General features: G+C 38.7%; 1 protein-coding gene across 1 annotated transcript in view; it reads right to left on the reverse strand.

The window, feature by feature from the left end:
- The window catches only part of rasa2 (RAS p21 protein activator 2), a 67,947-nt gene that overhangs the window by 32,462 nt on the left and 20,348 nt on the right, over window positions 1-15,137 (reverse strand). The window contains exons 6-13 of the mRNA XM_037678492.1: window positions 10,882-10,954; window positions 10,673-10,749; window positions 10,115-10,216; window positions 4,626-4,779; window positions 3,089-3,237; window positions 2,765-2,879; window positions 1,136-1,210; window positions 898-1,021 (exon numbers count right to left, since the gene is read on the reverse strand). Of these exons, the coding sequence (XP_037534420.1) occupies window positions 898-1,021; window positions 1,136-1,210; window positions 2,765-2,879; window positions 3,089-3,237; window positions 4,626-4,779; window positions 10,115-10,216; window positions 10,673-10,749; window positions 10,882-10,954 (869 nt within the window). The remainder of the gene's footprint in view (window positions 1-897; window positions 1,022-1,135; window positions 1,211-2,764; window positions 2,880-3,088; window positions 3,238-4,625; window positions 4,780-10,114; window positions 10,217-10,672; window positions 10,750-10,881; window positions 10,955-15,137) is intronic.

Genomic DNA, 15,137 nt, shown 5'->3' on the forward strand with positions numbered 1-15,137 from the left:
ACATTCCTTGTGTCAAGTCACTCTTGAACAAGAGACGGCGTCAGAAGCGTCTCGCCTGGGACTGCTGCTGAGTGGTCCAAAGTTATGTTCTTTGATGAAAGTAAATTTTTCATTTCCTTTGGAAATCAAGGTCCCAGAGTCTGGAGGAAGAGAGGAGAGGCACAGAACCCAAGTTGCTTGAGGTCCAGTGTCAAGTTTCCACAGTCAGTGATGGTTTGGGGTGCCATGTTGTCTGCTGGTGTTGGTTCACTGTGTTTTCTGAGGTCCAAGGTCAATGCAACCATCTACCAGGAAGTTTTAGAGCACTTCCTCTTCCTGCTGCTGACCAACTTTATGGAGATGCAGATTTCATTTTCCACAGGACTTGGCACCTGCACACAGTGCCAAACCTACCAGTACCTGGTTTAATGATCATGGTATCCCTGTTCTTAATTGGCCAGCAAACTCGCAAAATCTATGGTGAAGAGGAAGATGCGATACACCAGATCTAATACTCCATGCCACGCCATATTGCTGCAGTAATCCAGGCAAAAGGAGCAACAACTAATTATTGAGTGCTGGACATAGTCATACTTTTCAGTTGGCCAACATTTCTAAAAATCCTTTTTATTCTAATTGATCTTAAGTAATATTCTAATTTTCTGAGATACTGAATTTGGGGTTTTCATTAGTTGTCAGTTTTAATCATCAACATTAAAAGAAACAAACATTTGAAATATATCAGTCTGTGTGTAATGAATGAATATAATATACAAGTTTCACTTTTTGAATGGAATTACTGAAATAAATCAACTTTTTCCTGATTTTTATTGGTACAAAAAAACGATATATCTTCAGTCGTTAATACAGTTTTTTGTAAGCACTGATGACGTTTTTAATGTAAGATCCATCTTTCACCTGGGAAGCGTTTGCAGGCCAAGTGTCTTAAAGATCTGAACACATCACACATGAGGGGGGGACAGCTGGAACTGGACTGGGTGATGGAGGAGAAGACTTTCTGGACATAAACCTGAAGGTTTTCCTGCAACAACATTCAAACTGTGGCATTACACAAACTGTACGAGAAGAAAAGCTTAATGCTACCTCAAGTTTTTATGTTGTTTCTGAGCCTGAAAGACAACAGAGGAGCGATTACCTTGTTGATTTCCACATTGTCACCTTCTTTTAGTTTAATGGGGTCTATTTCACAGGTTTTGTTGGAGTCACAAATCTGAAAAAGTAAAAGAATGTAAAAACATGGAAAGCACTCAAAGTCAGGTCAGATTTGTTCACCTCAAACTTGTCCTAAACGCCGACAAAACCAAAGGGATGCTTTTTTCAAATAGGAAGTTGGTCCCAACAGTTTTTCCTCAGATTTTATCCTCAAATGGTGTCCCCATTGAGTTTGTTGATTCCTATAAATATTTGGGTATCTTGGTCGACTCGCATCTCTCTTTTAAGCTCCATGTGGAAAACTTGGTAAAGAAACTGAAAGTTAAACTGGGTTTCTTTTTCAGAAACAAATCCTGTCTAACCCTGAATGCTAGAAAACTCCTTGTATCTGTGACTTTCCTTCCCTCCATTGACTACGGTGACATTATTTACATGAACGCTCCTACAAGAACCCTGCAGATGTTGGATGCTGTCTATCATGGTGCACTAAGATTCATAACTGGCTGTAACTACTGTACTCATCATTGCACCATCACTGGTTAACTGGACATCATTAACTTCACGCAGACTCTCTCACTGGTATATTTTCATCTTTAAATCACTTCTTGGTCTGTTGCCTTCATACATCTCCTCCTACATGTCTCTGTGTGAGTGCAGCTACAGCGTGCGCTCTCAGGACATTATTACCTGCAGTGTGTCCTCAGTGCGGACTGAACTAGGCAAAAGGGCCTTCTCCTTGTCCGCTCCTGTTTCCTGGAACATCTTGCAAAAAGACCTGAAGCTCTCGACCTTGACCTCTCTAAGTGGCTTTAAGAATCTGTTGGACTCCTGGCAGGGACCAATGCAGACATGTTCCTGTTTTTAGTTTTCTACATTCACTTTAGAATCTAGCTGTTTTTATGTTGCTTTTCTTTTTTTAGCCTTCCTGTTTGTTAAAAAAAAATAATAATTGTATGACTTTTTATAACTGTTTATTGTTGTTGCTGTTGTCCATTGTTGTCGTCATTCTTTGTTGAAATCAGGTCTCTCTTGTAAATGAGTCCTCGAGGCTCAATGGGATTTACCTGTCTAAATAAAGGTTGAATGAATTTAATGTTTAGCAGAATAAGCATCAGAGCTAATATGAGATCAAATGTATTTTATTATAATTTTTTGATGAGAATCAAGAATATCAGTATGTATAGTGTTGGATTTCATGTTAAGCAAACTACATTCTCATCTGTTCTGTGTGTGTGCGTGTCAGTCCCTGCATGTGTGATTGTGTGTGTGTGTGTGTGAGTGAGTGAGAACTTCTACTAGATTATAATTAGACAAACTACCTGAAGTTAATATTCTATTTAACTAAGTAATTCAAATCAAAGTAACTGATTAATATTTAAACGATTGTAAGGTAATTAAAGAAATTTCAAGCTTGATTAAAATAATGATAAAAGATAAAACATGAAATCCAACAATAGTTAATCTCAACGAGTGGACATCACGCCCTGTGAGATCTTAAACACACACATGACATCTGCACATTAGCTTGTTCAAAACAAAATGGAATACTTCCAGAGGATTGTTCCTCTTCTGGCTTTAAATGTGTACTTGTATGTTTGAGACCTACTCGTACCTCATCGATTACAGGCTTCAGGGTAACAGCCAGGTAACTCTTTCCAACAATTTTCATCATGTCATCGATGCAGCGGGTTGCCAGGGAGTTGCCACGGAATATAGTGTTAGCCTCCCTGGATAAATGAAACAATTACGCCCCAAATTATAAATGAAAAACACTCCAAAGAAGCTAAAATATCAGATTCCTCTCAGCTTATTTCTGTGTTGCTTCTTGTTTCATACTACATTTGGCTGTGAGTACTTAATTAAAGCTAGTAATTGATTTAAAAAAAGGAAGTAGTGTTATTTGATTATGCAACTGTTCTAACTTAAGAGGACTCACTGAGTATTCTCCAGTTCCAGCGCTGCCACGGCGGAGACAAAAGGCACGAATCGATTGTGATAGAGCAGCAGTCGAACCGTGGGTAGAACGGCCTCGTATCGCTCTCTGCAGATGTCTCCCAAGATGTGAGCTGCTGACGCTGAGATGGGCTGAAGGACAGGAGAAAATAATTAATCAAAAAAAGAAAATGTAAACCAACTGATGACGACAAAGGATAAAAATAAGGAAGTTATACAGAAAGCAAACTAGAAGGGGTATGTTTCATTTTATATTTAAATATTATCCATCTGAGGAAAGAATGAAGAGCCGAGGTAGGTTTGAAGAGACAATTCAACAAACTAGAGAAACTGCATTTCCTGTGAAAATGCAGAGTGAAAGCTTAATGCTGAAAAACAGCTGAAATTAGCTAAAAACATGCTGAAATGGAAGAACAAGAGTAAGTTAGCAGAAGAAAACAGAAAGAACACACATTTGCTGAATTTGGTTTAAATAAGAAGGAATTAGCACAAAAATTAGGACATTAGCTAAAAAAATTGAAATGTGCAAAAAATAACTGAAAAGGCAGAAACAAGCTAAAAATATCAGAAGGAATTGGAAGGAGCTGAAATGAGCTAAAATGTGGAAATAGCTGAAAATGCTAAATTTAGCATAAAACAGCTAGATAGTAGCTGAAATAGCAGAAAAAGCTGAAAAAAGCAGAAAAAAGCTGAAAAGAGCAAAACAAGCTGAAATGAGCAGAAATAAGTTGAAAATAGTGGAAATGAGCACAAAAAAGTAGAAATTATCCAAAAAAAAAAGGCGGACTCTAACACGCACTCAACACAACCACCAAAAACAGCTGAAAAGCAGCTTAAAAAATCTGTAAGGAGCCTAAATTACAAGAAATGGAGAGAGCAAATTTTTGCTGAATTAAGATGAAAAAGCTAAAATCAGCATAACAGCAGATAAATAGTAGCTGAAACAACTGAAACTAGCAGAAGCTGAAAGGAGCATAACAAGCTGAAATTGGCAAAAAGAAGTTAGAAGAAGCATAAAAATATTGTCATTAGCAGAAAGAATCTGAAGGGATCACAAACTAGCTGAAAAAAACAGCTGAAATTAGCTGAAAGTAGTTAAAAAATGTTTAGATTTGCACAAGGAAGCTGAAAGAAGCTGAAGCAGAACAAAATGTGAAAGGAGCAGTAAAAGGTTGTAAACAGATCTAAAGATTTTGACAGATGTAAAATGAGCTCAATTCATTTTCTATGAGGAAAAAATGGCAGAAAAGTCTAAATATTTCAAATAGTTAAAGCTGCAGCAATACCAAAAGTCATGGCAGGATTGTCCTGAAAGAGCTGAACATTTTGATTTATGACTTGTTGAAGCTTGAAAACTGCAGGACAAGAATCACGCCACAAAATGTACGGAAGAAAAATGGATCACAATAGTGTGAATGCTTCATAAACATTCACACAAATAGCAAACACAAGAAAAGCTGCGACCATGGCTGCGCACGATCTCATTATTGGACATGGAGCAACTTGAGCTGCCATGTTACCTTCACATCGGGGGATTTGAGCAGCAGGTTGCAGATTGGTGTGTAGCAAGCAGATGGCAGCACCGTGTCTTCAATGTAGGTCAGCTTCAAACGCATGGATCCCAAGTCTTCACATTTGGACTTGTTGCCGTTCCCTTTGGGCTGGAGGAGATACCTGTTGAAGCACAGGAAGGTGTAGAAAACTAGTTTTTATGTCATTCATCAAACAATTCCCTTTCATGGAAAACTGACATGACACTGTGGTATTTTCATTGATGATAAACTGATAGTTAAAAGAATAACTGTCTGTGTTTGTCAATGAGAAATTCACAACAAAAGCCTGAAACTACACACGAGAAATTTACTACAGCTTAAAGAAAATGGAGAATACTCGGAAAAAGAAAATCACACTGAGATGGTGATGAATCTGACCTAAAACCAGTTGTTTAACTAAATAAAAAAAGTTTAGATTAACATTAACAGAGCAACATTACGGCTGAAAATAAACATTTTTCCTAATATAACACAGAAAAGGAACACACTGCGTTGTTTACATTTGCAGTAGCTGATTCTTCCTGCCACTCGGGTGAAAAAGGAACTATTTCTATTTTAAAACGTCACATTTACAGACTCAAACTACAGAACTTCTCAGTAAACTCAAGGACCAATTTGGTGCAAAAACACCAAAAACCTGCTGTACATTAAATGACTGAGCAGTGGTTAAGACAAATATTTTTGCATACTTTAAGAAATTTCCCAAGTTGTACACAATCATGGCAAATGGCCTGAAAAGCTGTAGGAGCGTGGAAGTGGGTAAAAAAAAAAAAAAAATGTGAAGAAACAAAAATGTTCCTTAATATTCTCCTTTTCCAAAATTATTGAGAACTGAAAAATACTAAAAGCACATCCCACACTTTTACCTACTTCTAGGACAACCAAACCAAAATTCAGATTTATCAATCCATGTTATCGTCAGTGGCAACACCAATATTTATCCAACATTATCGACACCAGTAAAGTCCTGTAGCTCTGCTTTTTCTGTCAGATCCAACTCTATGGAGGAAAAAATCCTGCCGGCAATGTTTGCTTTGAAAACGTTTTTAACCACAGCCACCCATGTTGTTAATATTATTACAAACAGAATGTGAATGTGTACCATGCTATAAGAATGTCAGTGGTTCCCAACCCTGGCCCTTGAGGAACACCATCCTGCATGTTTTCGTTGTTTCCTTGCTCCAACACACCTGAATCAGTGATTTAATTACTTCCTCGTGTTCTGCAGAAGTCTGTTCATCACCCATTAATAAAATCAGGTGTGTCGGAGCAGAGAAACAACTAAAAGATGCAGGATGGCATTCCTCAAGGACCAGGGTTTGGAACCCCTAGAAGAAGTGATAAAAATTTGAGGCAAAAGGAAAAAAAAAAGCATTTTTACAAACACCCAATATGTTTTATTGAGCATGAGAGATTGTAGAAAACTAATTAAAAAAAAAGAAACATTTCTTGAAGGAGTGCACACCACTCGCTGCCTTGCAAGCCAAAGTTTTAAATAAAAATTTAGTGTCATCTTTTAGCGATTGGAATGTGCTGTAAATGACTCTCAGCAAACCAAAATTTTAGCATAATATCTGTAAAACTGTGTGAGTTGTAGCCATATTTGTGTTTGCACAGGTTGATTTACTGTAACGGCCATCTTGAATCAGGGTGACTCCAAAAGTTAATTGGTTGTAGATGTACATAATGTTTGATAACAAAGGTTAAGAAAATATTAACACATCTAGAAAGCTTTCCAGAGAAGCAATTGAAACCAGAAAAATAAGAGTTTTATAAAGATCTACTCGAAAGTCTAAAGCCAGCTGGTCTGCTTCACCTAATAAATCATAAAGCTGTCTCTTCTTTCTGCAGGTTAGTTGTGGACTGATGGGCTTCCATCTATCATTTAAGTTACTTCATATGAGCGTCTCTTCTTTCAGACTGCAGCTATACCTTTGTTTTTATCCTTCTAAGTATTTTAAGACCTGAGCTGGAAAATAAAATAATCAAATTGACAAAGTGTGATGATGAGATTAAATTAAAAAAAATGATCTCAACACCACACTTTGTCAATTTTCTTTATTTAAAACTTTCTATCTTTAGCAAAACAATGATGGCATGGAAATATTTCAGGAAACACTTTTTTAAAAGTTGTTACAGCTTATGCTTCTTTAAACGGAGTGTCTGGGGTCTTAGGCCCCGTTTACACCTGAACAACCTCTGGAAAAGTTGGTGTTTACTCAATGACTATTGTGACATAAATCTACTGTAGTTTCCATGCCAGGCAGAGTTGCCAGATCAGAAATGAAGAACTATCATACAGTCGCTTTAAAATTATTGTATTTTGACATGAACCATCATATGTGCTGAGTGAGGGTCACTTTCTCGAAGGGAGAGGGTTGTAGGATGAGGTGTGTATTGTGATTGGTGAATATGTGCACAGAGAAGAAGCTCACTGATGGGATCATGTATGTATATGATTATTGTATGCATATTTACATGTACAAATGTATATATACATGCATATGTGTACTTAGGTGTGTATTTATGTATATAGATTAATCATGAATGCAGTACTACCTACCACCTTGTGCATGTGCATATCGTCTTTTTCCAAATGTGTGTATTCTGCTTCTTTTTTGATTATTTCGCATGTGTTAAAAAGAGTAATTATGGTCATTTCTAAAAAGGCTAAAAGGCTAAAAAGGGTAATTATGCTTTATCTGGCAACACTGCGGTCAGGCTTCAACGACACGCACGTGCAGTCCCAAAACGAGAAACAAAGCGGTTACAATCAAAATGGTGACAACAGAAACCTTCATAGGTACAAGGACGAGGTTGGGCTGCGTAGAAAATGGTGAACAGCACAAACAGAACTTTGTTATCAGCTGTTGGGTAATGTCGTTCATCTGATCGCTCAAGCGTGGAAAAACCATTGACTGCAGATGCATGTAGTGAACACGCGCAACTTTAGACCTCTATGGGGGTGGTTCCGAAAAACCTCCACTCTTACACCTGGATTGAAAAACCTTCAATATCAAAGGAAACAAAAACTGTTGTTGTGAACGCAAACGTCCGAACGTCAGCAGAAAGTCAAGTAAACATGGCTTCAATGGTTTTAGAGCAAGTTGTCCATATATTTACTGAATCCAGATCCATTCAAAAGTCAACTGATTGTGCAAAAACTAATCCACGTCTGTGTCAAGTTGAACTGCAGCACTTCACGAGCACTTTTTCTAGCTTCGCGTATAAATGAATCTGTGATCAAAATACACAGACACTGGGACACTTCATCAGAACCCCCCTGTGCAGGTTTTACAAAGCCAATCGGACATTTTTTTTTGTGCAACATGGATTGTGAGGTAACACAGAACATGAGGTAACGCCGCCATGCAAAGAGCCACCCACGCAAAGAGCCACCCACGCACTGCATTCACGGCCTTCATGTACCAACAGATTGCTATCTGGCACAATCTCATATTACCTACACCGACACAAAGCTGGGACACATCCACACAGAGAAAAAAATCTGCTGAACAAAGAAATCTGCAGAGGTTCTTTAAATCACCTTGTTGTGGATGTGAGAACTTGGCAGAACATGCTGTTCTAAATGATGCGCGAGTTTAAGGAACTGCTCTACAAAAGCTACAAGGAAGAGGATTGGGACATATTAATTGGTTGTAAACAATCAAATACAGTTTTAAAAGAACATATTTAACAAAGAGTCTGATTTAACGTATTAACTCAACTTCTTTTACTTATCAAAACCCCCTAATTCAATCTAAAAAAACACCCCAAATATTAGAAAGCAACAGTGTGGGATACAAATAAACAATGATTAATGTGCACACCCTCCCATGGAGGTGGCCTTCTGTCTTCTCAGGCTTGGCTCAACCACCCAACACTTTTAGTCTGGTCCATCTCCTGGGGCCAGATCATCATGGTAGACCCTACCAAGGACTAACAGCCCAGAAAACAGTACCTACAGCCCTAGGGGCACTCAAACCACACGATAAATCCACCATGTTTAGGTTGATGCTGAACTGAGAGTCTGAGGCCTTGGTTCTCAGCCGAAAGTTGGAATGCTCCCTCTATGTGAGGAATACAAGTACAATACTTGGCGGTTCAACTTTCGTGGACTTGCTGTTTCACGGGTTTTCATTCTAAGATTGAACACGACACAAGCTTGTCAACTTTAATATTATTCACGTGATAGGGACAGTACAAGATAAAAAGTTAATAGGAGCGGACAGGAGCGGAAACCAACCAATTGGACAAAAAAAATTAAAAAATCCTTTTGCCAGGCACCACCATTTTGTAATTTTCTTTCAATAAGCCTACAGTCAAAAGAACTACACGGCACAGAAGCCAACAGTGCTGCTGGACGCTGCTTTCTGCTAAAATTCAAAGAACAGCAATGGAGGTATAAAACACTAGTGGAGAAACCGATATGGAAAAATAGTTTTGCAATTCAAAGTCAGAAGTAATGATGTATCTATGAAGATCACAGAACTGGCAGGAAAGTCACAAATAATCCTGAAGCTGAACTCATCCTTCAAGTTGTAGTATCTTCACTGGTGAGTACCCATATAAAATATTGCAGCACTGTACAGTACATATACGTATGTTGTTCAAATTATGTAGGTTTAAGAGTTTAGAACATTGTTAAGAAGATTGCAAGAGTGTGGGAAGGGTTTATAAAGCCATAAAATATATATAATTACTAAAATAAATATAATGTCCCTACTTGGTGGATTTTCACCTATCGCGGGGATGCCTGGAACATAAACCCCACGGGACTACTGTATCTTGTTCACAAATGATGTTGTAGTGGAGAAGGAGACGGGGGGACAAATTGGGGCTTTGCCTGCAATAATGACAGTGTTGCTCTGGTTTGTTGCAGTGAAGCAGCAGAGTCAAACGCTCTCGATTTACTGGTCTACGTTCTAAGCCTCACTTGTGGGTATGAGGCTTGAATTATGACCGAAAAAACAAGAGTCCAGATACAAGCTGCTGAAATCATCTTTCTTTGTAGGGTGGCTGAGCTCAGTTAAAAACAAAAATCCTGTGGCAGACTAAAAGCTCACTGGTGGGATTATGTATCCTCTTTGGCCTGGGAACACCTGGGGACCCCCCTGGAGAAGCTGGATAGTGTCACTGTTGAAAAGGATGTCTGAGTTTTCCTCCTGGAATCGTTGCCTCTTCAACCAGACCGTAAATAAGCAGCAGAAAACAGAGGGATGGATGCATTTAGATCTGAACATTGTAATCATCAGAGTGGAGCAAAAGAAATATGTACACAGAGCTGCAGGTTTGAAACAACCAACGTCAGGAAAAAGAGTTGTTTGATCCGAGATCTGCTGCCGTTTGCGTTTGTTTGAAATGTATTATTTTGCAGAAGATACAAAAGGCTTTAAACAGTTATTCAAACTTCTAGATAAGAGCAAAACCTTTATCTAGATCTGTCTAGTTCCTACCAGGCTTTGTGAATGTGGTCATTTCTCAGGATCTTGACAGGAACTCGCATCTCCCCGAGAAACACATCCTGAGCCAGATTTTCGTTGTTCCACAGATCCACTCTACAACAAAAAGAAAAGGTAACATCAGCTGATCATGCATCTATGAAAGCATCATTCGGTCATATGTGCCAGACGTGAAGTAGTCATCGTGTAGGCTCCACACAAACATAAACCACCCGATTCTAGTTTAGCAAGAGGGATTCAAAAACATGTCAGGAAGTGGTGCTTACCTGCTTCATGCAGAAAAGCAAACATAATATCAGTGCAATGACACCACCTCAGGTCCAAACCTCAAAACCATGCACAAGTTACCTTTGAATATGCCTACTCTTACCAGAGTCCACTGTGACGGAGGCATCAAATATCCTTAACCAGAAAACAAGGCTCTCTATCAGCAGTCAGAACACACCAGATCTACATTCACTTTATTTTCCTCAAACTGAAGAGAAATATTTTTTCCTGTCAACTTTAGACGGGGAACAGAACTGTATAGTGTGCAGATAAAACACAACTCACTTGATTTCAAGCTTTTCAATATCCTCCTTCTCCACATGGAAGTCAGACTTTTTAGAGTAGCTGCTTGACCGCGTGACCTGAGGACAAACAAGTCAGCACTTACTCATGAGGTTGTGTGTATACATAGTGTCTTAAATGTCTCTTTTTTTTGTTTGGAGTGGTCCATCAACAGTGTGGACTATTTAAACCTATAATACTTCAGAGTCTACCTCAAAAAAGAAGGTCTCTTCAAAATGAGGATTGCTGGTTTTCTTCTTAACTTTTGTTTTCTTTTGATCTGACCTGCGAAAATATAATCCAGAAAACATCATCAACAACTTCAACAATAATATCCAAGTACGCAGCTCATGTAAAACGGCCAAAATGTGACCAAGGAACTTAGATGTACAGTAATGTGTAAAAGTTTTAAACCACCCCTAATTTCTCTACAGTAGTCCCTCGCTACTTCGCAGTTCGACTTTCGCAGTTTTTCAACTTTAGATTGTACACGACACATGACTGTCAACTTTAATATTACGCACATGATTGGGATGGTACGAGATAAAAAGTTAACGAAAAAAACTTTGTGGACAGTAGGGCTGGACAATAATTCGATATCGGTATATATCATGATATAATTTTATTCAATAACGGTGATATGAGTTTTAAGCACATTTTTGATATTTCGATATGATTACAGCGTTTCATTAACGCATTTCTTTTTCTGTTCAGGTTGAAGCAGCCGCTTCAGTTTCAACCTGAACAGAAAAAGCTGCGACACAACTGCATAAGTGCGTGGTGATGTACACCACAGCTCAAAGGAGTCAGCGGTAGCAGGCTAGGCTAACCTCCAATGCGAGGTAAGTTTTCGCTTCAAAATGATGCCGATGATCGTCAGAATGTGACTGAACAAGCTTTCACAAGCGAAGAGAAAGCAGATGAAATGATTGATAAGAGAGGAAAGACTAATTTGGCGGTGTGGAAGTGGTTCGGCTATCTAAGTGTGCTGCAAAATGTGACGGAGAGTCGTTCCAACTAGCAGTGGGAACACATCGAACTTGTTTCGTCTGAAGAGTTTCCAATCGATAGAATATGCTGAGAGTCAGAAGCTGAAGCACAATAAAAGTTTGAGCGAACATGTCTCTGAAACAACACCCCCAGCTGTATCAAAAGAGAAACCCATGTGCTGCATGTGTTAGGGTTATGTTGTTTAAACTAGGGGTGCACCAATTGCAGTTTTCTGACCAATCACCGATTTCTAAAAAGTCTGACTTGCCGATTCCGATTTTGTTTCATAATCGACACTGTCAGGCATTATAAGGTCACAATGCCCCTTCAATTTTCCTATATTTTGTTGAAAAACATATCCTTGAACCATATCCTAGAAACAATACAAACTTGTTTTAACTAGCCATGAGGTAGTGCTCTGAAATATAAATGAAGTTTAGACAATTGTAGTTAAAACAAAAAAAATCAGTAAAATTGGTTTCTCATGCAAGTATCGACCAATTTCCGATTTCCTAAAATTAAGGAAGTCGGGGCTGATAAATCAGCGCACCCCTAGTTTAAAGTTAAAACTGTTAATTTTGACAAAGTTGAGAGTTTTATGTTTGACGGTGATTTCAAATTTTTTGAAGGCTAAATACAAATAAAAGGTGAACATTAATTTATTTGTACAGTTTTTCTGAGGCTTTTATATTGTTTATATCGATATCAGAATTATATCGTTATCGACTAAAATTAAGAAATATATTGTGATAAAAGTTTTGGCCATATCGTCCAGTCCTAGTGGACAGGTGCCACTATTTTGTAGTTTTCTTTCAATAAGCCTACATTGTAACGCAAGCCAAAAGAACTACACGGCCCAGAAGCTTTCTGCAGAAACGGAGGGAAAGTTTTGCAACGCAAAGTCCGAAGTAACAATCTCTCTATGAAGCTCACAGAACTGGCAGGGAAGTCGCAAATAATCCTGAAGCTCAATTATCCACGCACATATCAACCTGGACGGGGTGGTGGGCTTCGTCGCTGTAGGGTAGGTCTGCAGAACTGGAACTGAGCCTGACCAGAACAGAGCTGCTGGTCTGCAGAGCTGGTGAGTAAAATTTTGTAGTACTTTACAGTACATATATGTATGTTGTTAAAATTACATAGGTTTAAGAGTTTAAAACATTGCTAGAGTGTGGGAAGGGTTTATAAAGCCTTAAAATATACATAAATACTAAAATAAATATTGTTCCTACTTTGCATTGTTTCACCTGTAACGGTGGTGTCTGGAACGTAGCCCCTGCGATAATCAAGGGACTACTGTAGTTTGATTCCAGTGAGCCAGACTTTCTTGTTTACTTTTAAACTGGTCTTGATCAGTAGTTTCAGGCTTTCTGAAAGTCAAACTTATTTATTTATTTTAACTTGGGCTACTTTTTTTCAGTCATCTTCTTTTTACTCTAAAGTTGCTTATGGGGTCACATTGTTGGTGCTACAATATTATTGTGTGCTTAATCTTTGGTGTTTTTTATAGATTTTTTTAAAATAAATTTCTCTTTTTTTAATTCTGATGCTGTTGTTCTTAACAACTCTCTGTTAGTGAGAGGCTGCTGGGAACAAAGAGTTTAAAAATCAAATAAAAACAGGTTCTTTGCCAAATTGTCTGGTATGTGTCGACACAACACCGATTCATCCCTTGAGTTTAGATTTTTATTTTCTGAATGAGTCCTACATCAGAATTAAGTGGTTTCAAAACAAAAACATGCATGTGAAAATGGTCACATATTAAACTGAACAATCATGAAAAAGAAAACTTCAAAATCAAGTAAGAACAAGGTAACCTACTCATACAATGTGTATACAGTAGTCCCTCAATACTTTGCAGTTCGACTTTCATGGACTCGCTCTTTTGCGGGTTTTCAATGTAAGATTGTACACGACACACGATTGGCGATGGGGAAAGACAGACCCCAAGCTGCCCCCTCCAGACAGCCTCAGAAAGAGAAAGGAGGGGGTGTCTGTCTTATACCTGAGTGAGCTGCACTCAGCCACTATGTCTTTTTAAAAACTAATTCACTCTTAGACAATCTTAGGGGTCGAGACAGTGTAGACGCAGGACAGTCGACTCGGGACCCAAAGGTCCCGGGTTCTCCTGGATCCCCAGTCATTGCACACCTCGTGGCGTCTCTGAGCAGGACACCTCATGCCCAATTGCTCCCCGGACGCTTTCAATAGCTGCCCACTGCTTCATCTGGATGTGGAGGGGTTAAATGCAGAAAGACAATTTCGCCATTGTATGGGAACATACGATGACAATACATAGCACATTATTAACATTATTTTTCCACGTAAGCATTTTCACCGATATTCTACATTTGTTCATCTGCACCCCTCCTTTCTTTGTTTCTTTTCCTTTCTAAGATTGACTAAATTTAATTTTAGGACACAGGACAGAGTCTATCATTGTCGACTGGTGTGTGTGTGCATATGTAAAATACCATAGTGTTTTACACATGGTCAAATACAAACAAATTAGGACAAAAGGTAATGAACTTAATGATAGATGTCATTTTTCGTAGTTTAGTAGATTTGTTCTGTACTCAGAGGACAGACATCAGCAACAGCACAGTGGAAAAATACAGTGCCTTGCAAAAGTATTCGTCCCCCTTGAACTTTTCAACCTTTTGCCACATTTCAGGCTTCAAACATAAAGATATAAAATTTTAATTTTTTGTGAAGAATCAACAAGACAACTGGACTTTGTCTTGGCCATTCCAACACCTGGATAGGTTTATTTGTGAACCATTCCATTGTAGATGTGTCTTTATGTTTTGGATCATTGTCTTGTTGGAAGATAAATCTCCGTCCCAGTCTCAGGTCTCTTGCAGACTCAAACAGGTTTTCTTCCAGAATGGTCCTGTATTTGGCCCCATCCATCTTCCCATCAATTCTGACCATCTTCCCTGTCCCTGCTGACGAAAAGCAGGCCCAAACCATGATGCTGCCACCACCATGTTTGACAGTGGGGATGGTGTGTTCAGGGTGATGAGCTGTGTTGCTTTTACACCAAACATATCGTTTTGCATTGTGGCCAAACAGTTTGATTTTGGTTTCATGTGACCAGAGCACCTTCTTCCACATGTTTGGTGTGTCCCAGGTGCTTGTGACAAACTTTAAACACTTTTTATGGATATCTTTGAGAAATGTCTTTCTTCTTGCCACTCTTCCATAAAGGCCAGATTTGTGCAGTGTACGACTGATTGTTGTCCTATGGACAGACTCTCCCACCTCAGCTGTAGATCTCTGCAGTTCATCCAGAGTGATCATGGGCCTCTTGGCTGCATCTCTGATCAGTCTTCTTCTTGTTCCAGATGAAAGTTTAGAGGGACGGCCGGGTCTTGGTAGATTTGCAGTGGTCTGATACTCCTTCCATTTCAATATGATTGCTTGTACAGTGCTCCTTGGGGTATTTAAAGCTTGGGAAATTTTTTTGTATCCAAAT

Source organism: Nematolebias whitei, chromosome 6, assembly GCF_014905685.2.
Source record: "Nematolebias whitei isolate Nwh7 chromosome 6, NemWhi1, whole genome shotgun sequence".
In the NCBI taxonomy this organism is placed as follows: domain Eukaryota; kingdom Metazoa; phylum Chordata; class Actinopteri; order Cyprinodontiformes; family Rivulidae; genus Nematolebias; species Nematolebias whitei.